The sequence below is a fragment of the Ixodes scapularis genome, unplaced genomic scaffold (assembly GCF_016920785.2).
Source record: "Ixodes scapularis isolate PalLabHiFi unplaced genomic scaffold, ASM1692078v2 PGA_scaffold0__279_contigs__length_252992795, whole genome shotgun sequence".
Taxonomy (NCBI): Eukaryota; Metazoa; Arthropoda; class Arachnida; order Ixodida; family Ixodidae; genus Ixodes; species Ixodes scapularis.
The window spans coordinates 44,481,985-44,505,347 of record NW_024609835.1 but is presented as its reverse complement, the minus strand read 5'-3'; the positions used below and the strand labels follow the sequence as shown (position 1 = coordinate 44,505,347).

At 44.5% G+C, this 23,363-nt stretch overlaps 1 protein-coding gene across 4 annotated transcripts in view; it reads left to right on the top strand.

Annotated features, from left to right (window-relative positions):
• The window catches only part of LOC8040011 (hypoxia up-regulated protein 1), a 33,279-nt gene extending 10,519 nt beyond the window's left edge, over positions 1–22,760 (top strand). For 2 of the 4 annotated variants that reach the window (XM_029974468.4, XM_029974467.4), the window contains exons 9-21: positions 1,040–1,226; positions 1,406–1,540; positions 2,891–3,106; positions 4,636–4,820; positions 5,397–5,538; positions 9,384–9,548; positions 12,089–12,211; positions 12,379–12,548; positions 18,530–18,740; positions 18,922–19,134; positions 19,916–20,096; positions 20,735–20,860; positions 21,848–22,760. In XM_029974468.4, coding sequence (XP_029830328.2) covers positions 1,040–1,226; positions 1,406–1,540; positions 2,891–3,106; positions 4,636–4,820; positions 5,397–5,538; positions 9,384–9,548; positions 12,089–12,211; positions 12,379–12,548; positions 18,530–18,740; positions 18,922–19,134; positions 19,916–20,096; positions 20,735–20,860; positions 21,848–21,921 — 2,128 coding nt within the window. In that variant the 3' untranslated portion in view covers positions 21,922–22,760. The remainder of the gene's footprint in view (positions 1–1,039; positions 1,227–1,405; positions 1,541–2,890; positions 3,107–4,635; positions 4,821–5,396; positions 5,539–9,383; positions 9,549–12,088; positions 12,212–12,378; positions 12,549–18,529; positions 18,741–18,921; positions 19,135–19,915; positions 20,097–20,734; positions 20,861–21,847) is intronic. The other 2 variants (XM_040504789.2, XM_029974469.4) reach the window with 1 other exon arrangement.
• Positions 22,761–23,363: the final 603 nt, after the last annotated feature.

The following is a 23,363-nucleotide window of genomic DNA, read 5'->3' as shown; positions in this document are numbered from 1 at the left end:
AGTGTCTACACAAACCTTTAGAAAGCTCTATTACATTTGACGAAGTATTATTCGACGCTATTTTTAACTGGCAACCGAAACGGCGCGTGCACCACACGAAGACCGTTGGGCATGCACGAGCAGGAGCCGACGAGCAGACGCTGCAGACGCCTTGACGATGCCTGGATGGTAGCGCGCCGCCTTCCCAGAGGTCTTTGCGCGGCCGCAGCCGCGACTAGAACACCACATGCAACCCAACGCAGCCTTTCAGTGCATTGTGGTAAATGCGTGAACTTGCTCCTGTAGACAACCAGGTTGAATTGCCTGCCAGGGGAGCTATTTGATACTGTCAGCCTCTTGCGGCTAGTTGGCTGATGGTTAATCTGTATGCTAAAAGGGATTGTGCTGGACAGAAAGGGTAACTAAGCAAAAGATTGAGAAGATCCGGTACACTTCTTAGCATCGCAAAACCGGATGTGTAACTGAAAGGCTATAGGTTCTGTTTGCTCTTCCATAGTGCCTTTCATTGTTATTTTTAAGGTCTGCAGATTCGGAGGCTTGTGTGCAGTAGATGGGCAGCCCCTGCTTCTATTTGTTATGACCTACTGTCACCCAGTGACTTTGAGGGATGATGAAACAAAAGACACTTGAAACCATGCACTGTAGAAGTAGAAGCAGAACAGTCTGGTTTTATTCAAGAGAAAGAAAAGGTTTTGGGTTACTGGTGCAGATTCTCATGATCAGTCAATTGTTTGTCAGCTAAGAAAGCAAAGCGATCCTATGTCGATTGTCCTGTCGTGCTGTAGACAGATTGATACTGTTCAAAGTTTAAGGCATATTCCGAAAGCTGACTGGTGAGGGGCTGCATTTTTCCAGGCTCTGACAAAACAGTTTGCTGCCACATGTCCTTTCACATTGTATTAATTGCATAAGCCTGTTGGCTCTAGCTGAAAGAGGGCCAAAAGAGGTTATTGAAGTTGAAAGTGTAATCTCTCAATAGTCGCTTGCTCATTTATGAAGTTGAAACTATGCATTTATGACTGTTTTGTGTTCTTTCTAGTTATGACCGATTCTTGGGTGGCTTGGAGTTCAAACTGAGGTTGGGCGAGCGTTTCGCAAAGGACTTCAGCGCCATGAAGAAAACGTCCAAGGACGTGTTTGAAAACAAGCGTGGTCTGGCCAAGCTTTACAAAGAGGCCGACCGTGTCAAGAAAGTGCTCAGTGCCAACACTGAGCACGTTGCTCAGGTCTGTCATTTAAAATTTCTCATGAGCACCTTTGTATCTTTGTGTCAGATGACTTGTATTCTGCAAAATTCTCTAATCATTCTCATGAGCACCTTCGTATCAATGTGTCAGATGATCTGTATTCTGCAAAATTCTCTAAAATTCTCTAATCTTATAATATGAAACTGTCTGCACTGCAGGTTGAGAATGTAATGGAGGATGTTGACTTCAAGCATCCCATCACCCGCACGGAGTTCGAGGAGCTGTGTTCGGACCTGTTCAGCCGAGTCGCCGGCCCCATTCACAGGGTGCTGGAGTCTTCGGGCATGACCCTGGTGAGCGCTGCATACCCGCACCATTTACTTTTTGATGCAACAACAAGGCTGTCAGTTGCCACAAACTTGTAATGCTTAACAAAGGAAACTGCATGAAGTATCGAAAAGACAAACAAACATCCATGATGATGGGGGTCAGGCAAAAATGTCTGTGGCAACCGACAGTCTTGTTGACACATGTTGGAATTAAAAACACTGGTAGCAACCTTCTTCGAGGACGACATAAAAAAATGGTGCCACATCATGATAGGTTCTTAAATCTGTATGATGATTATATGGAGAAGTAGCTACAGTATGTACCCAAGTTCGTGTATATTAAAATAGCTTTCATCACTCGTTTATTTGACCCAGCTCATTGGAAGTCGAAAAAAAAAAAAAAATCAACAGCCGTCGTATACCCCATGTTGCAACCTTTACAAAAACTTCGTTTTATGTGCTCAAACCTGCACCTTCCCCAGCTTTAAACCTAGCTATGGCTAACTTCCAAAACAAAGTTAGGCATCAATTGGCACATTAAGGTTCCACATGTACTCGAATATAGGTCAGCCTTTGCAGCAACTACACCCACGCATGTCGTGCACTGTCGTGGAGCGGACAAAGAGCAAATTATATCGTCATCAATGGAAAAAGCCTAGCCAATGAAAGACTGCAATAGCTCCTCAATCAAGAGTAAAATGTCTGCTGCACACAGACGATGGCATTTCGCGCAATATAGCCCATTCACTACTATCCTATTGTGAAGCTGGTGCACGGCCTTTTGTACTAATTTCGAGGTTAACCCATACATAGATTGCACCTAACGTCGGTGCACAGGGCTGGTGGCCATTCTTATTTGTCCTTGCTAAGAAAAATAAAAACCTGGCAGTCCAAAACGTACGCTACCCGAGGTACGCCACACTCGACAGCAGGACTGTCACAATGGCGGCAGGTGTGACATCAGTGCAAACCGCGTACGTATATAGAAACTTGGCACTCGGAATATTTGAACCACGGATATTGCGGTCACTCGTGTTTGCAGCCTGTCTTTTGTATGATGTATGAGCAGTGTGACCACGGCATATAATATGCGCGCAATAACTGCAACTTCCAAAGCCACCGACAAAGTGAGAGTAGCGGGGCGTCTCTTTGGAGCGGTTCCAGCATGCGCTCGTTGCTTCACACTCGAGGCTTGCAGACACCGAAGTGTCATTGAAGATAAAAAGCTTAGCAAGGGGCGGGGCAACCGAAATTCGTCTTCGCAGTTCTTGTTCCGTCAGTGACTATCGGAGAGACTTTTCCGGAGTTGAAACAGCTCTCGAAATGGGAGCCGGTGCCGACCGGTCTTGCTCCGGCGTTTCTCGCCCGTCGCAGGATGAGATCGACCAGGTGATCCTGGTGGGGGGCAGCACCCGCATCCCGAGGGTGCAGCAGGAGCTGCAGGCTGCCCTGAAGGACAAAGAGCTGGGCAAGAGCCTGAACGCTGATGAGGCGGCTGCGCTGGGGGCCGCCTACCAGGCGGCCTACCTCAGCAAGGGCTTCAAGGTCAAGGTGTTCCACGTCAAGGAGGCCAACGTCTTTCCCATTCAGGTGGGCTCCGGCGAGGCATCTCGTGACATGGTGCTATCAGTCGTGACTTTGTGCGGGCTAGAGCCACCGTATAAGCTACGCCTAGCGCAGAGCGGGCACGACTGGCAATCGTCGCGATTCGAAAATGCGACTTCCCGAGCCGTGGATGCGGTGTCAAGAAGCTGGGTCGACGTCGTTTTACTCTGCTGCAAAGCGTTCTCGCGATCCTGGAGGACGCAAAAGCTTTTGTAGCGATTTCAGGCAAAGCTTTGGACAACTACAACAATGATCTTGAGCACTGAGGTGACTGGCTAGATCAGTAAAACTGTGATCGCCTTATACAGAGGGGAAAGCCGTAAAATCCAAAATTCATATCTAAATGGCCGAGGTGTCGTTACTCTAAAGCGTAGCTTATTCAGAGGTTGTAATGCAAGTTGGCTGCTACATTTTTTCATTTTTTTGTCATTAATGCAGAGGTTTTTTTCATCTGAGGCTTTCTGGCATTTGCGCTATTCTCTTTCTCGATCAATCATACATATTTGTTCTCGGATGCTGTCCTTGATGGGCACAATCAGTAGGCTTGTTCAATTTACCTGCATCTCCTACACCAATGCAGAAAATTGTCGGGCGGTGTACTTCCAGTCATAACTCAATTCACATACCAGAAGTGCACTGCCCCACATTTTTCTGCACCGGTGCCAGCGGTGCAGGTAAGTTGACTGAGCCTGGTGGAAATGGTGGTAAACATACATTATAAGGCCACACTTGAATGCTCTTGTGCCATCTGTACCGCACTGTGAGGCCGTACGATGCTGGCTGTGCCAATGTGGCTGGCACCATTTGTAGCATCTACAGGGGCTGGCGACGCTCTGACATCAAGCAGGTTGTCAGACGCCTGCCAATACTGCTTTCTGGCGCACGAGCTTGCTAGTTGCGTATGTTATATCGATGTAGAATGGTACATAGCTGTGTAGGTTGAGAGGGTTGCGCAAATCATGAGAGCAGATAGGGGTTATTTTCTCTGGAAATTTGATTTCAAGATCTAAATGAAAATACAGTTAGTGTGCACGTGAGATGTTGTCTACCCCTTATTTTATTTTTCTACTGCTTTGAACTTTTTTCTTTTTTCATTTTCGGGTTGAAATTGTTTCAGTTTGGTTTTAAAGTGCGAGTTGCACAAATAATGTGGGGCCACAAATTGTTTAATTAGATATGGCATGTTCCTGAAGAGTAATCTGAAAAGCTAAAATTCTGACCTGTATTAAGAAATATGAACCTTTAAGTTTTATGACTGCTGGAATAAAGTGGGATATTATTTTTAGTTAGAGGCTCGCTAATGAAAAAATTCACATGAATGGATCAGTCCCTGGTAGGAATGGGGCTACAAGCCGTGTCTACTGCAACAGCATGCTCCGAGACAAGTGTAATCATGGTCGTAGAAGCTGACCATGTTGGCAGTACTGGTCGCTATTATAGATTCTTGAATATTTTATATTTGTCACATGCCCAGGGTATAGCTTGTTTCTGACCCAGTCGTGCTATGGTTTCAGGTGGACTTCAGCCGCGAAGTGGACACTGATGGAGTCAAAAGCACAAAGCTGGTGCGGCGGGTTCTGTTTTACCGGAACAACTTGTACCCTCAGAAGAAAGTCATGACCTTCTCCCGCTACACTACCGACTTTGAATTTTCCATCAACTATGGCGACCTGAGCTTTATGAGCAAAGAGGAACTGAGGTATCTCTTTCTTGAATATCTTTAGAAACTCCTCTTTACATATCATTTGTTTCCTCACTCTTTTTGTTTTTGTGGATTGCTTGTGGTATTATAACTGTGTGCCTTAACCACTTTTATGGCTGCACATGACTGCAGCTGGGGTCCCATGCTCATCCGAACTTTTTCTTGCACTTTCTAGTACTTTCGAATGAAATGGGGTATGGATACAAATTCCTTAAGGAGTCTAGTAGCCTGAAGTTTAGTTCTAAACACTTTTGAAAAATTAGCGTGTTTCGGGTTATATATAATGAGCTCGCAGATGAGCAGGATGTGTTGCGTATGAGCCGGGCGCATGCTGTAGTGTGTCCGTGTGATGTCACATGACTCCACAAGGTCACATGGCACTCTGATATCAAGATCACAGAAGCAACATAGCCCCTAGGTGGCCGTGTTGCTTATGTGACCTTGACCTGCGTGTTGGTCGAGCACGACATGTTGCTTTTCTCATGAAACCCAGCCATACCTTCCATGTTAAAACACTAAATGTATGATGAGCAGAATGTAGGTTAATACCATATATTTGTTTTTCTTTTACAGCCACTTTGGGTCTCTGAACATCAGCACTGTGAGCTTGTCTGGTGTGGCAGATGCGTTAAAGAAGCACTCGGAAGGGGCCGAGCCTAAGGGCATCAAGGCCCACTTCAAGTTGGACGAGAGCGGACTTCTCACACTCGACAGCGTGAGTGCAGTAGCACTTTGATTTAACTCTCGAATAGTTTTGCACTGCACTTCATTTTATAGGGAAAGACGCATTTCGCTCTAATGATTTCGATGCTCCAAGTAGCAGAGGTCCCCCCCAGTTTCCAACACCTTTTCTCATTACTTTTTACAATGGCCACCTACTCTTTTGAAATCTTCTGTTGGCTCGAATTAGCATACGAGCCTTCTTTTGTTCAACGTCGGAGCAATTTTTGTAAGTACTAGGCTCATGGTAATCAAAGCTAAAATATTTCCTACTTTTGGTTAATTTCAACAAATTGCAAAATTTAGGTTGTCCCGCTATGTTTTCAATGTAATTTATTGACTGCTTAATTCGAAAGGCGTTTTCGTGTAACTCATACTTTTTGCTCTCGCAGCCCCATTGAGCGCGCTTCTTACCAAGCGCCGGTGCACTGCGAGAAGCAACACCCGCGCAGCTTGCTTCCGCGAATGTTGCTTTTCTGCAATGCAGCTGTGCTTGGTAAGAAGTGCCTTTAATGCGAAAACATTGACTATCCCATGGAGCAGAGCCGGCGGCTTCTGTAACAGCAAAACAAAAACACAAAAGAAATGCCCATTTTTCCATTGGCTCAGCAACACGGCTCCTCGATAGCCATTGGCGGCCGCTGCGTGAGAGCGCACGCTTGGCTGCTGGCCGCAACCTCGGCAATAGCAAAACGTGGCCGTTCAAGCCAGTACACCGCAGACGAACTGAGGGAGTGGAAGAACAACATTCAAGCTTTCGCATTCGCAACTCGAAAGAAGTGCTTAGGTGTCATCGGAATTGTTTTTGGTGGATAAACAAACTTAATCTTGTTTTGAGGTGTCACATGCTATCTAAACAGTCCACAATAAACAACATTTTTGAGGGATGGAGAAACTTATCTCGTACATTTCACCAATGTTTCACACGTGGCATACCTGGCTATGACTAGTAGGCTTGTGTGGAGGAAATCATCAAATATCTGCTTTGTGTGTGTAGCCGTCCATGTAACAAATCATAATTTTATTTTCCATCATATTTAGATGAATTTATGCTAATTCAAACTTCTGATAATTCCAGCAAAATTTGTGTCTTCCAAGAGTTTGACTTAATGAGTCTACTGTATCAATTTATGCTATACCGAAGCTAGTTGTCGTGACTTCTTTTTTTTTTTTTTTACCTTTCTAAAATATGCAGAATGTGTTTAGTTAACTTCACAGTGGCTACAACCATAAACCAGTTATAGAAATTTTTTTTTTTAGCTACGGAACTTTGTGTCAAGTTAAACAGAATCAAATTGAGCTCGGAGGACCAGGGTGGGGAATTGTGACGTAGGGCGCTTCATTAGTCCCCCTGCAACTACTCACTTATAGTTTCCTTAAATTGGTGCCTTTTTACTGTTCTAGTGCTCATAAAGATTATGTTTAATAAATTCTGGCCTAGGACTTCGAAACATTTTTGTGTTCCGTGTCGTCACTGTGCATCACCAAGGAAAATGGAACGAGAGCAGCTCTGAACACCCAATTCTTGATCGGCCGTATTTGTGCACTAGAAAACCAGATTTCGAGCCGCAGGTATTACAGCGAAGCTGTTATACGCTAGGGTCTGGAAAAAACTGCGTCCTCGCATGTCGACAGAAAACTCCCCATTGGTTGTGGCAAGTATGAATAAAAAAAATTAAAACAAAAGAAGGGATCGAGTGTGAATAAATGAAAACGAAAAGAGGGGGCAGCCAGCGTGAGTAAGCCTTCCTTGGCATCGTTAGATAATGAGGTCCTGACCCCTTGTTATCATCTCGAGACATCGTCCTCGAGGTCGTCCTAGGAGTCGTCCTTGAGGTCATCCAAGAAATAGGCGTAGTCCTCAAGGCCGTCCTAGACGTTGTCCTTGAGATTGTCCGAGAGGTCGTCCTCTAGGCGTCATCCTCGTGGTCGTCTTAGAGTTCATCCTTGAGGTCGTCCTAGAAGTTGTCCTTGAGGTCGTCCCAGACGTTGTCCTTTAGGCGGCGTCCTCGAAGTTGTCCTAGAAGTCGTCCTTGAGGTCGTTCTCTAGGCATCTTGCTCTAGGCGTCGTGCTCTAGGTATTGTCCTAGACGTCGTAAAGATAACAGTTTTGCTGGTCCTCCATCTACACGTGCAGTGGAAGGGCTCTACATTTTTTTTTTCTTCCGGATAGCTAGGCCCTTATTGGCAGTGTTTCAGTACGAAATCTATGCAAGCACAAATAACTTGTCAGTGTCTCTTTAAGTCTAGCCCCGTCAGGCAGCTTATGCCTGACGCAGTGTCCAAAGTGCATGAACATCGCTTTCACATTCGCCTGTTTCTCACATACAGGTGATCTATGTACTTGAAACAAAATCGGTGCCCGCCAGAGCAGAGAAAAAGGTTAAAACAGAAACAGCGAGTCCTAAACCGGTAAATGTTTTCTATGGGTGGTGACAAGAGCGTTCTGAGATACAACGGCAAAGACACTCGGAATTTGTGCCGGCCGTACAAGGAAGGAGAATTACCGAGCGCCTTTATGGGTGTGGCAACAATGTTTGTTGAGGCAACAAAAGTACCAATGCCGCTTCAGGCTTTGCTCTTCAATCGTCTTAAAAATCCATCCATGTTATTCCTCCTAGGCGGGTGCAATCCGCCTTCAACTGCCTTACAATTGAGCATTTGCATTCTCAAAGCCTAGCAAAGAATTTGAAAGGTTCTTACTATACAAGCTAAGGGTCGTGTGGGGCCTTTGGCTTGTGGGCAGTATTGCTTGAAAGCCAGGCATTTACCAATTGATTTTTGAGTGTTAAATTTTTTGTGTTTCACGTGCTCCGCTGTATTTGAGTGTAAGGAATTTCAATGCAAACTGCTTGTGTCAGAAAGCCAGACCTTTTGGACCAGTTGAGTTAGGTATGGCATGTTCAAAGAATTTCCTGCACTGTTAAAACAATCACAAAAATGGACACCGTTATAAATGGTGCCTGTCTGTGTTACGTTTTAATAGGCACGTTCGAAGCAAATAGTGCTTTTGGCCAAATATTTTCAAATCAAATAGTTTCTCCAAGCCCTTCATACTGCACCATGCTTAAAAGGAAACTCAGCTGAACTAGTGAAAGTTGTGACCGAGCTTCCATTTGTTCACCTCTAAGTTTAGTTAATTTTAACATATCTGTATTTATAAGTTACGGCTTGTAAACAACAAAATTTTCGCAGCTATCCTATCCCAGTCCTAATCTTCTTGTTATGTGAAAATATTCTTTCTTCAATTTCAGTTTTGACAAAAGCAGGGTTAGCCCGTTGAGTGCGCTTCTCACCGAGCACCTGTGCGCTGCGGGAAAGCGACAGCCGCGAGCTCCGCAGGTATTGCTTCCTCGCTGTGCAAAGGTGCTCGGTGGGAAGCCCTCAACCGGGCTAACCTGCTGCTAATGTCACTTTGAAAAGTAGGAATATCACAGTTCGTCTCGAAGCGTATATCGAATAGCTTATTATTAGAAACTACTATTAGAAAATTTGAATATTTGCACAACTCTATATGAGGGTAAAAGAGTTCTGTGACTAAGGCTTGAAGTAGGACAAATGCCAATGAGCCCAGCTACAGTGCAAGATAAGAGTCCACACATTTTGACAATGGCATCCTGAAAGAACTGGAAAGATTTCACTATTTCATCAGGTGTATCCTCCCCAATTGCTCGATCGCAACGTGTTCTTTGTTTGGGCCTCATCGTCGCTGTCGTGTGCCATGCATAAGTTCATCATCGCTATTGGCGTGCATTACTGAACTTTCAGGGTTTTTCTGCTGTCAGCCGGTGTGTCACATCTACTCCCTTTTGTTCTGGGGTTCTCTCGTTGCCTGGATAGGCGGAGGCGGCTTTTGAGAAGACAGTTGAAGAGGTTGTCCTGCCACCGACCGAGAATCTCGCGTCTACGCTCTCGAGACTCGGCAGCACTCTGGGGAATTTGTTCTCGAGTGGGTCTGAAGAGCCCCCCAAAGCTGGCAGTGAAGGAGCTCCCAAAGAAAACCAGGTGGGCAGTTTTGACCATTCCTAAAGGTAGTTTCACCTAGCACTGGAAGGTGCCTTTAGAAGAAGTGTTTTAATTTGCAACTGAAACTTACCGTATATATGCGCGTAATGACGCGGGTATTCTTTTTTTTTTATTTCGGGCGAGAGCTAGGGGTGCGGCTATTACACGGAGAAAAACAGAAAAGTTGATTGGAAATCCTTTTTTTTCGCCCAAAGTTTCACTACTTGCCTTCATTAAATGGAAGTACTCGCACGTCTTTGTAGGACAAGAAAACATTTATCGGTATTGCATAGACAGGTGTGCAAAGTCCTTTTCACTTGCCCATAGTAGAGCACTCATCTTGGAGCTTGTCTCGGTGTCTCGGCGTCGTCGACACCGAACTTTCACCCGGCCGCTCTTTTGCTGTTGTCTTGAGCAAAGTGAACAACTTTGAGTTTAAAGTAGGCGGTGTAACTTGCGTACTTCTCCATCCAGAAGCCTGAAGTGGATGACAGCGGGAAACCGGGGGTATTAGCAAACACAAAAAGATGCACTGTGTCTGGTCCGAGATTGTTTGAAATAAAGCGAGAGGCGCAAACAGACGGGATAGAGTGCCTCAATGTTGTTGGCTGCCACAACCGGGGCAAGCGCCATCTGTCAACAGTACTTGAAAAAAAAAAAAAAATAAAAAAAAAAAAACATTTTTGAGTTTTTGCGTTACGAACTAGATGGTGCTTCCAGCCATTCTAAAATCATAGGTGTGGCCTATACGCTGGTAATTTTTAAATATATTTTTTTCGAACTTTCTTGTTTAAAGTTAGGGGTGCGGCTATCGCACGAGTGCGGTCATTACACGCGTATATACGGTAGTTTAAAAATGTACTCACTAAAACAGGGCTGAGTTTTAAGCACTGAAGTGCTTTTCTGGACTGCATTTTGGGACATTCTTTTATTGTCATTGTGGGAGGTTGCTAGGGGTAATGAGGTTTTAAAATAATTAATAACACACTTTCCCAGTTCTGGTTTTGTTATAACAGTGTTGTTTCTTTAATGTTTGTCTCGCAACAAGATTGCAAGTGGAACGTTTTTGCGTGACAGTTTGATTGCTTAGTTCTGTCAGCATCCTTATTTTGTTTGACGCACATGGATGAAAATCATGCAAACATGTTCGGTCAAAATTTTTTTGTTTTTCGTCATGTTTCTTGCGCCCGCTTTCCGGTGTGTGGGCAAAAAGTATGGCTGTACCGTAGTGTAACCCTTGCCACTTGTATCATTTTCGTTTAATAAAGTTGTTTCTCAGCAACAACATATCTTAAGAAAGAGTAGCTTTGACTGTTAATACCTACTCCCTTTTTGTTCTTGGATTTGGTCTATGTCAGGTTTAATGCCACATGTGTATTATGCAAATTACAAGTAGCACAAAATTTAGACACTTTGTGCTGCTTCAATTTTAATCTTTAATTTTAGCCTTTAATTTTAAGGTTTGGTATATAATTTGTAGGATTGTGAAAGTTATCTTATGAGAAAGTAAAAACATAAGGAATCTGGTGAATGACTTCCATACTTCAAGCTGAGACAAAGCGAAGTAAAAAATATTGACAACACACATGGTCTCATTAAGACAGTGTGTGTTAGGACTTTTTTAAAAAAACTTTTGCCTTGTTTTTTATAATTTATGTTCTGTACCAAAAATGCATAGGCTTTACTAATGCTGAATGAAGGCAGTTACTATAAGTTTTTACGCTTTAAGATTGCATTAAAAATTGGATGGCTGAATTATTTTTTTAAATATTTATACGAATGTGTTTGTCTATAAGGTACTTTTAAAGACCAAAATGTACAAACGGAAACAAAATTCTTGCTAATTCTTAATGCGAGCCAGTGTGTGCTTCCATCCTGGCTTTACGTGCATTGAAAGTACTTCTCGTGGATGCAGGCTCGTGCCTTTGCATTCAACAGAATTGTGGCCAAGGTGTCATTTTCTTTGTTCCTGCACTTCCAGCCACTTTCCGTCATTAGGAGGGCATCACCAATAGTACCATGCTTACGGAGTCTGTTTCAATGGTTTTTGATGCTGTGTAGGGTGCCCTGTTAAACAGTATATCAGTTGTTGCCTAGCTTGTAAATGAAGAAATTTACAATTTGTCCTGATCTGTCAAATGCATATTGCATCATTGTGTTTCCTTCAAAGTTGTAGCTCTTAGAGATGCACATTTCACACCAACGCAGAAAAGTTTGAGCATCGACAAAACAGGGATTTCTTAGCTGTGGGACAATACAGTTGTAATTGGCGCAATAATTTTTACCGGTCGCTTCCACGAGTGTTCCAGATGCGGAGAACTGATTAGCATAGGCCGTCAAAATTGTATTTATGCTTAATTTTTTTTTTTTTTTTTTAATTTTCTCAATAATGTTTTTTTTAAACATTTTATAGCACATAGAAACATGAAGAAAAAATGAGAATGTGGACCGAACTTGTGTGCATGAATCTCATTGGGTACACGCGTGCACCTGGGTTTTTATTGTTGGATGGGTTTATTAATGCCACATGCCAAATCCAGGAACAAGCTGAAGCGAGTCAGGACCAGAAGGCAGATGACGCTAAGGACAAGGAGAGTAAGGCAGAGGCACGGGCGGATGGGGAAAAAACTGAAACTGAAACGGAAGGAAAGTCCGGAAACAAGGTATAACTCCTAAAGTATTGCTTTGAAATCCACACTGCTAAGGCTAAAACTATTTGCTTACTATACAACTCCATTGAATTCAGGCTTTTTCTTTTTTTTTGGTCGGGCTAAGGCTGATATTTGCTCTAGCGCATTTTCTACAGCGAAGGTATGATTTCTTTTTTTAGACCGAGACGTCCAAGGAGGAGCCTAAAACCGATAAAGAGGGAGCGGCAGCAACGAATGAAACTGTCAAAACGCTCAAGGTTGTTCCCGTGAAGGAACCCATCAACTTTGAATTGAAGCTGCTGGACCGAACACCTCCGACTTCGGAACAGATTGCGGAGTCAATCAAAAAGTGAGTCGTGATATCGGCATTCTAGAAGTGCCTTGGGGTGTGAAGTGTTCTCGACTCCTGTCCTAATTTTTGCTGTCTGCTCTACTCTAGTGAAAAGGAAATTGAAAATCATTTGTTGCTTGTATTATATTGTATATGTCTCATTGATGCTTGTTACTGGACTGTAGGTACAGTCAAATGCTTTTGTGACCTATTATTACACCATTTCACAAGAGTGTTGCATCATCGGAACGGACCGTAGTTTATGATACCATTGGGCATTGTGACCATTAGTACATATAGTTGTTGTGCTCGGAATATTCAAGGAATAGCTACCGATTCGCCACTTCGCCTCATTCTTGATTCATTGAAACTCTTTTTTGATAGCTGAGGGCCTGAGGGAGTGAGGTCTTTCAATTTTTGAATCGCTAACATACCGTAAAATCCTGAGATAACCCACCTAACATCAAGAGCAAATCAGGTGAAAATATGGAGTGACCTAACTTTCGGTGTACAATGAAGAAAATTTTAAAACATTACTATTTTTAGGTCATGTTCCTTTCAAGCTTGTTATGGTGGCGAGGGGCAACGAAGCAAAGATGACTGTACTTCTCAGCTAGCAACATTCGCTCATATTCTGCCATAGCTAATTAGCCGCATTCACACCGAGGTCATCATTGACCCCAATACTATTATTTCTAGGAATCGGGTACCTTTCAGTATTTAAAAAAAAAATAGCAAATCAAGCCAAAAATAGGGGTGGGCTATCTTTTGGAAATCGGGCATCTCTCGGAATTTTACAGTATAATGGCTTTCATATTTTTAAGGATGCATCTCCTGAAAGTTGTTAAGTAAAGTTCCATACTTTCAAAGTTTGTTTTTCATGAAATTTAGAGGTCTTTTTTTTTTTTTTTGTCTCTTTTTCCTGAAATGTGGGATTTATTTGAGTTTGTTTTTGTTGTATTCTTGATTCTCGGGCAATCGAACTTCAATTTTGCTGTGTTCACAATTTTAGGAGATTCAAAATAAAAATAAATGTTCGGACACATACCTACCCTAAATTGAACTCGCCTGTATCGAATAATATTCCTTCGTCTGGATTCGGAGTTAGCACCCTTGTTACTGGCACTACTAACTGTTCCACAGCAAAACCTGCAAACAACTGTTGCTTCGATACACATTGTTACTATAAAATCACTAAACTCCTGTACGTAGTCGCTGGGAAGCTTCTTTTCTTCCGATTCCATTCCACAACTCTGCCCCATGGCTGAGTCTCTCCCCTCCTCCCCTCTCCTCCTATAAAATCAAAGGGTTCATAACTTTCACTGTTTCTAATCGGAACTGTTATGCAAAGAAAAAAAAAGTGTATTTTTAAACAACCTAATTGGGACAAGCATATCGCAAAACAATTTTTCCGCCAAAAAAAAAAAAAAAATTTTTACAGCAATATTTATTGCGCTAGACCGATTTTAGTTTGCGGCTATTTCGTCTGTTTTAAATCGCGCACCACAAAGTTGGTATTCTATGTCACGTAGTGGCTGCTATACGTCACGGAGTGACGTATAGCAGCCACTCCACGCCATACCTCGGCAAATTCATTCATGAACTCGCTCATTCACCTTCATTCACATTCACGGCGTGAATCTGAATGGGTCTGAATGAATTCTTGAATTTGAAAAAAATCATGATGTGATGGTGAATGACTTTGTGAATTCGAATGAATTCGTGATGTGATGGTGAATGACTTCGTGAATTTGAATGACTTCGTGATGTGATGGTGAATGAGTTCGAGAATTTGAATGAATTCGTGATGTGATGGTGAATGAAGTCGTGAAGTCGTGATGTGATGGTGAATTGCTTCGTGAATTTGAATGAATTCGTGATGTGATGGTGAATGAAGTCGTGAAGTGATGGTGAATGACTTTAATTTTGAATGAATTCGTGATGTGATGTTGAATGAAGTCGTGATGTGATGTTGAATGAAGTCGTGATGTGATGGTGAATGACTTCATGAATTTGAATGAATTTTTGATGTGATGTTGAATGAAGTCGTGATGTGATGGTGAATGACTTTGTGAATTTGAATGAACTCATGATGGTGTCGTGATTGTGAAGGACTTCGTAAAGTGAATAGAATTCATTGTGATGTGAATGACTCACTGAAGTCGTGACGGGATGGTGAATGACTCGTGAACACGATCAATTTGTGATGTGCGTGGCTCGTGAACTTGATAAGTTCGTGATGGGAAGTAATACCGTGAACTTAATTCTCGACGTGATAGTGAATACGGTTATGACTTCAGAATAGGCGGAAAACATGTTACGCAGGTGCTTGCTTGCTGGTTGTTTCATCCTTCACCGCTAACCACAGGAACCCACTTGACTTTAGCGGTTTCGGCACCAGTCTCGCTGCGTAGCCGTGCGCGTCTCAGCGCGGTGGCCCTTTGTCGAGCACTTTCGTAGTAACAGCTTTTTATAAGGGAAGTGCGGTGGCAGTGACAATGAAGGGGAGGGAGGGGGGGGGGGGGGGGGGCTAGTCGTTTTCTTTGTTACTTGACATTTAATTTTGCCGTTGTTCTGAGCGGTTCCTCGTGAATCAAATGAGCTCCTTGCGGACCTTGTCCTTCCGTGTCTCAAGGCATATGGTCCGGAATCCCTGAAGGCTTTCGCTGTGCCGTCTCGCTCATGAGTCGTGCGTGGTGCAGCCGCGCTGTCCACGGGCACAAGTAGCAGCAGGCACCGCTTCGTACGCGGCACAGCCATATATCGTTTCAAAAGAGACGAAGCCGAAACCGAGGTCACAAGCAGGCGCACGTAATCCCGCGCCGAGATTATATCACGTGACCTGCCGGTTCCGCGCGGTGGCGCACGGAGCACATTCACGTGAGACGATCGCAGCGCGGCATTGGCTGGATTGGCACTTCTTCATTGTGGTTTGTGTTTCGCGCACTCGAAATACCCCACTTCGCCGGCGGAGTCAGGTCCTCGTGTCCTGGTTCCAAGTGGCGGTCACAAAAAGGCGCCACAGTCTTATTCCGCAAGAACTGCGAACTCGTGAAGGGCTACCAGCCGTGAAGTCGAATTTAGTCAAAATGAACCCGAATAACTTCCTGAATTATCCGGAATTCATGATGCGATGGTGAATTCCGGTGAATTCGTGTTGACCGTAACGGTGAATAACTTCGTGAAGTGATGGTGAATTTGGATGAATTCATGATGTGATGGTGAATTCGGATGAATTCATGATGTGATGGTGAATTCGGATGAATTCATGATGTGATGGTGAATTCCGATGAATTCATGATGTGATGGTGAATTCCGATGAATTCACGGGGATGAGGACGATTCGTCACTTGCGCACTCGTCACAGGACGATTGGAAACAGGACGATTCGTCACATAGGAACATTCGTCACAGGATGACTCGTCATGCGGGCAACTGGTCACATCGATCAGGCAGGGGACGATATTGAATTGTTAATTTCAACAACTGCCCACATTTCCTGGTGAGGAGTTTCACGACTTCTCACTGTGACATAAACCAAAGGTTAGAAAAACTAATCTTACAATTCTCATCCGCTTCTCCTTTCATCATATTACGACTCTTCAGCAGGTTGACCTAAGTTTCTGGCTTGAACGAGCAATAACCCGACTGGCAGCCAAATACGTTTTTACTTTGCCTTGCATACACCTTGAGAAAACCAATAAGTATCGGAATTCTTTCTGCTGCAAGTGTAGGAGTACCCCTCGTGCAGCTGCATGGCTCCACCTTTCTCTGTTGCGATCACCTCAATCCTTTTGAATGCAGTCTGAGTTCAAAAATAGTCGCTTTTATATGGCCTCCGTCTTCACCGTTCGGGACGAACGCAGAAGCTAAAACGTCTGTTGCAAATTCTTCGACCTTGAGAAGCGAAAGACGTGCTAAGAGAAGAGGTGACCCACTTTGTCAGGCCGAACCAACATTCAATGTTCGGGACCGAACCAGAAGCAAAAACGTTTGTTACAAATTCTTCGCCTTTCAGAAGCCAAAGACACACTAAGAGGTGAGGCACGTTGTCCGCCCGAACCAAAAAGAATAATACATTTTTGAGGGGACGAACTATTGTGGGACCGGTTGGCCGCGTGACGAGTCATCCTATGACGAATGTTCCTGTGTGACGAATCGTCCTGTGACCAATCGTCCTGTGACGAGTGCGCATGTGACGAATGGACCGTATCCCGAATTCACGATGGTGAATTCCGATGAATTCGCGGTGATGGTAAATAACTTCGGGATTTGGTGACGTGATGGTGAATGACTCCGTGAATTCTGAGGCGGCGGTGATGTGATGGGGATGAATTCTTGGCGCGGTTGAACGCCGTGATGTGAAAGGGATGAATTCTCGGCGGAGTTTGAAAACTGTGATGTGAAGGGGATGAAGTTTTGGCGCGGTTGAACGCCGGGATGTGAAGGGCCATGACTTTGGGAGGTCGGAGTACCTTGTGACGTGAATGCGAATGAATTTGGAGACGTGATTTTGTTCGTGATGTGATGGTGAATGAAGGGGCTCTAAAATGCCGACCTATGCTCCACGCGCGTAGAAAGAGCGGGAGTTTCAAATGTGGAGAAGTTGTGACTCCAACTAAATTACGTCCTGTGGCGTAAATATTGCTAGAAAAAAAATTGTTTTTTCGTGGAAGATTTGTTTTGTGACATGCTTGTCCCAATTAGGCTGTTTAAAAAAACACTTGTTTTTCTTTGCGGTTACCCTTTAAGAAGCACAAATAGTATAGTTGAAGCCGCCTCGGTGGCTCCGAGGCGAGAGCGCCGGCCTACGGATTTCCAGGTGGCGGGTTCGAATCCCGAACGAGGTGCCCGCAATATGACGGAGGCTTATTGCGGAGAAGGCGCCGTGTAACCGAGCTTTCGGTTGCACGTCAAAAGATCCCCAGGTGGTCGAAATTAATCTTCAGTCCTCCGCTGGGGCGTGCCAGATGCCCGTCGTAGGTTTGGCACGTAAAACCCACAAATTTTACTTTGATAGTATAGTTGAGGCTTGCCGTGGCCAAGAAGTGCAATGACCCATTGTCCTGAGTTAACCTTCAAGAGGTAAATGGTTAACTGAAAGGAAACTCAAGTGGCCTCTCCTCAAGAACACTGAACCTGTTCAATGGCCAAACTTATTTGTAGAAATATTGTCTTTTTTTTGTTGTTTTTTTTTGCCATTGTGATTTTAGTCTTTTGAGTTTTTCGGATAACTTTGAATTGACGAAAATACTACTAAAATGTTTTCCAGATTTTTTTTTTTTTTTACTTTTCTGAATACATAAAACAACAGTTATAAGTAGGGTTTCTTGTTTTCGCTAAATGCGGATAAACCCCGAAAATTAAAGTTTTATCAGGATCGGCGAAAACCGAAAAAACGCGAATCCAAGCTGTCCTGAAGGGAAAAATATACCGAAGCTTTACGGAAATAAATCTTTATCTAAAGCTTTATATTTTTTTTTTTTAGCTACCCTTTTTTTAGCAAGGCAGCTTTTTTTTTTTCTTTTTTTTTTTTTTTTTTAGCTACCCTATTTTACATTGTTTTCTTCTGTTATTGGTATGGGGACAAGGACATGCATATGTCCACTGGAAGTTGAGGAATTTTGTGTTCGTGCCCCATTTTCTTCAACATAAGCCCTGGTAAATTTTTTTCCCCGAAACCAACAATTGATACCGAAAAACCTCGAAAAACCACCCCTGAATTCGAAGAAAAAAAGGCCCCAAAAACTCGAAACCCCAGTTCTAAGATCTCGCAACCCAAATAGGTCGCTATTGATGAAGCCTTTCTGGTTCAAAGAATGGAAGCGGTATCTACCGTAACATACCAATCGTGCACCCATGCATCCAGTTCATTTTTGTTTTTTTTTAAATTAGCGATTAATTTATTAAATGCTGCTGCACTTTAAATTTGCTTAAAAGGTGTTGAACAGTTACTTCACTACTGCCCTGCCTCAGTGAAACTTTTACATTTCCCCCAGGCTATCTGATCTTGAGAGCAAGGACAAGGCTAAGTTGGCAAGGGACCATGCCAGGAATGCCCTGGAATCTTTTGTTCTGGAGACCAAGGACAAGATGTACAGCGAAGAGTACGAACGGGCTGCCTCTGAGGAAGAGAAACAGAACATTGTCGCCAAGCTCAACGAAGGCTCCGAATGGTTGGAGTACGAGTCCGACAACGCCGAAACCAAGGTAAGGAAGGCTGCACCGACGAACACTGGACGTGATAATCAATATCTTGATGGGCGTCAGAGGTTGGGAAGCATTTGCCCAAGGTATAAGAGAGACGAGGTACTACTGAGTTGCCAGGATATGGTGCACCATCCACTTCATGTCGATCTGACATAGTGACATCGTCTCCCCTCTCCTCCAGGCCTTCAAGGATAAGCTTTCCGGGCTGACCAGGATCGTGAAGGACCTCTTTGACAGGGTTCAGGAGCACAGGGAGCGGCCTCAGGCACTGGCTGCCCTCACCGGGATGCTGAACACCAGCGAGGTGTACCTCACCGCCATCCAGGCACTCAAGGGCGAGATCTTCACCGAGGTGGAGATTACAACACTGGCCAAGGCCATTAACGAAACCAGGGTGGGTTCTGGCCTCTCATCGTCCTTTTTAGTATTTTGATCACTTCCACGAAAAACTGTAATGCTTAGCTGTAACGGTGTACTGTTAAACATGGGTTAAAGTTACATAAAGCGTATAGGCACGCAGGGGTGATTATTAAAACAGAAAAACAGGAATACTCCAGACAGGGATTAAACTTGGGACCAAAGCATACCCAGCCAGCTACTGTACTGACCGAGATAAGCAGAGGAGGTGCGTGGGGACAGCTGACGGTTGGTTTATAAAGTAAAAGGTTTACACTAGGTAGCTTGATCATTTCGACAAAGACTGGGGAACTCGGGGTGTGTCGAGCTACCATGCATGTATGCACATGAAGTGTGCAGTTGCATTAGCCCTGCATGCGTCAGCCTCGCACCCATCAACACAGACAGCATGCACAGCCCACACTCTTGACAGGCGTGGTAGCTCAACAGATTCAGTGTTCCCTGATCTTTGTCAGCATGATCAAGCTAGTGTAAATTTTTCTAGCTAGTTTAAACTGCATTCAAAAGTGCTATAATATCCCAATTCAGTACCCACTCTTCATATAACTTCTTCAGGGTGGCAACACAAGTTTGGATATTCCTGCACCATTGCGTTAGTTGAGATATGCATTTATAAGTCAGAGAGAAAAATTACACTTCACTGTTCAGTATAGTACAGTATCTCTGCAGAAGGCTACACGAGGAAAGATGGATGGTGTAGTGAAGCTGTCTGACGAACAGCATGCTGATGCTGACTGCTGTGCTGTATTCCTGGACAGGTATGGCAAGCAGAACAGGAGGCCCTGCAAAAGGAGACTCCGCTGCACGAGACTCCCAAGCTGACGCTGAAGATGATCTTCGAGAAAATCCAGCTACTTGACCGGGAGACCAAATACCTGGTGAACAAGGCCCAGCGTGCTCCACCCAAGAAGGAGCCGGTCAAGGAGGAGAAGCCGAAAGGTGCGTGTATATCTGCATTGTGTGAACCCCTTGGAGGCCTCTCATTTCGGAGTTCAGTAATTGCAAGGGAGTGCAAAACTTGGACAATAATACAAAGGTGCTTAAACTGGAGGAAGACTTTACTTAGGAGCAGGGACGACTGAGGAAACTGATGAACTTGAGGAACCTTTGAGGGCATTCTAGGGAACCCCTAGGCTTCCAGCAACCAAATCGGGTTAAAAACTCATGCATTTGAACATCCTACCACCAGGACCCCCTCAACCTTTACCCTAAATCTACCTCCACTTGCTGTTTTTGAGCTGCAGCCTCATATCTGCACTTTCAAACACTTGGCTCCTTCTCTTGGATAGTCTGAGAACCATGCTTTTGGCTTAGTTTTTGCTCCGGAATTTTTTGTTAGGTGATGAGCATACAAAACAAATTTGGCACGGGACAACGATGGTGGTTTGAGCATCATGCACTGGTTGAAAGGTATCCATCTCCTTTAGTAAGGGGAAATGGAAAGAGCAAACTATAGGAAAGCAGGAAAGGAAGGGAAGACTAGGAAGTCACCATAATTCACACACTTATTGTCACACATACTCTAGCTGTCCAAAGTCTTGCACTACTTTGCTTTCCCTGATGATGGCCCATTTCAGATACGGAGACAGAAAAGCCTGCCGAAGAAGAGATCATTGCTGATGCAGAAGAGCCAGAACAGCCCTTGCCTATGGATGGAGCATTGCCCGTGGATGAGCCTTTGCCTCTAGAACAGCCCACAACAGGCAAGTAGAATTTAATAACGGGGAGGAACATTCTTGGGTAGCTAGGCTTGAGTGAGTTAGTGTAAGGAGCAAAACCGGTACGTTTATGAGTTGATCTGGAGGATTAATTTAGCAGGAAGCCTGGGCTGATGAGAAGTTAGGCTATGGTCGGGTAAATATATGAAGTGGCTCGTTTGTATGCGGAGTGCAAGTTTGTCTGCTTCTTTTGCAGGGGTTGTGGTGACACTAGAACGCCGAGCACTGATTGGCTCTGATTAAAGGGTAGGGGGTAGATCTCAAGGCAGCTTGCTTTGAGGTCTACCCATTATCCCTCAATTAGGCCAATCGCAGATCGCCATTCTGACGTCGCCACAATTCCTGCAAAAGAAGCGGACGAACTTGCACTCCTCATTGCCTTTTGTTAATTGGTTATGGATTGGGACTAGACTGTTTTCTTTTTGGATGTCTGGGACAGTATCCACTCTTGCAGCCACCCACTTAACGATGTCCACAGGTGGTTTTAGACAGGAACTCAAAAATTTCTGACCCTGTTCAAAAAAAACTTTTAGCTTTTCCACTCTGGTAAAGAAGGAAGATTAGCGAAGCTGTACTATGGTGGGAATGAAGTAATGGCTTGCCACAAGTCGCCAAGCCAGAGTGGAAAGGTTGGAAAGGTCGACCATCTATGAGCGACGGCGGCAACCAGGCAACCGGCAAGCCAGTTGTCTGGTTGCTGCCGTCGCTCATAGATGGTGGTGGCTGTCCAGAGTTTTGTGTCATGATCTGTTTGCTGGCGGACACTATACTGGGGAAACTAGCTCTTAACAGCTCGGCTGTAAAAAAAATGTCAGGTAAAGTTTTTAGGGCACACATTTATTTACAGCCAAACATCATTGTCTGTGGCTTGTATAAAGGCCAGATGTTATGCTCTAGTTGGATGCAAACCTGCCTGGTTTTGTTATATTGGAGCCCGACATTTCGTGCTGAACGTGTTTCCTTGTTGTGCAGATGCAGACGAAACGATTCCCGTGGAACCGACCCCTGGGCAACCCCTGGAAGAAAGCGAACACACCGAGCTCTGATCGCAGCCCATCTAATTTATGTGCTTCTGCCTCCGAGCATTGTGGATGCATGGTGCTGTAGGGGGGTGCCTCGACATTGTTGTATATACAGTCTTAATTTAAATGCGACAGGGTTTGAACCCGGGGAAAAGACTCGAGGGTTGGGAAGTGCACTCACTCATTGACTTGCATCGGTTTGAAGCTGTTTCACGTTGTGCGCATGTGTGACGTTCGGGACACTGTTAGTCTGTTGGCCCCAAAGTCCCTTGCAGCGAGGCGCCTGACTCTCCCACATGCACAAGTGAAACACGTGTGGTTTGTCACTCAACGTCTTTGACATGGTGGGGATGGGCAAGTTTGGTCGTGTGATATCATCTGCGAGGGGGGTGAAAGTGGGGATGGGGCGAGGCGATTCACCAGGCAGTTTCTTTTTTCTTTTGCCTTACAGGGCAGCAACCAGTTCAGATTATTCCGAATCATGTTGAGAGCCAGCACCACCCCACAATTTTTCGTAAAATATCTCGGTGTATGATTGGTGCTGGTCTCTTCTTTCTTTTTTGTTCTTATTTGTATGTTATGTAATTCTAGTACCTCTCTGTGACAAAATCTGTACAGTTGTGTTGAAAACCTAGTACATTTTTATTTTTGCTGTAGGCCATGTATATTTTGCAAACTTTGTTGGGGGTTTCTAGAATGCTTATATGGTGGTTAAAACATGTTCTGCACTGTTGGACAAGAGCATGCTGCATTAACAAGCAGTGTGCATATTTATGACCAATTCTTTTTCCATCGGTTCTCTACACTGTGTACATACTAAAAGATGTTGTGCCTGCCAATAAAGTTTGCAGTCTTGTCTATCATTCCCATTGTTTTGTGCCTCTCTCCTTAATCTCCAGATCGATTATTGCACGACTGTTGAGGACACATATGGTTAAAGGTTTCTCTAGCTGATACACCGACCACAAACCCATGCCGAAGACTCTCAACCAAGGGAAGCGGGCTCGAGCGGCCAGACTACACGCAAGCTGGTGCGAAACGCACGCGACAGAAGATGAGTTACGGTACACGGACGCCGCCAAGACAGAGGACGCCACGACTACGTCGTGGTACGATCCACGAAGAAATGAAGAGAGCACCGAAATACTTTCCGAAGGGACTTCTATCAGAGAGGCAGAACTGAGGGCTATCTTGGCGGCGGTGAAAGACGTGCTCAAGAAACAGACCCAGCCAGGCAAGGCACGAATTTTTACGGACTCACAAGAATCAATACGTGCGTGCCGATGCAGCAGAACAAAGAGTCGCACGGTAAAGCAAATAAAGAAAGTGGCAGTGGAGCTCCGCATGAGGGGCACCATACTTACAATCGAGTGGCTACCCGGACACAGTGGCATACCCGGGAACGAGAGGGCACACCGAGCCGCAGCGGAGACAGCCTGTAGCACTCGCTCCGCACCAGGCTCAAC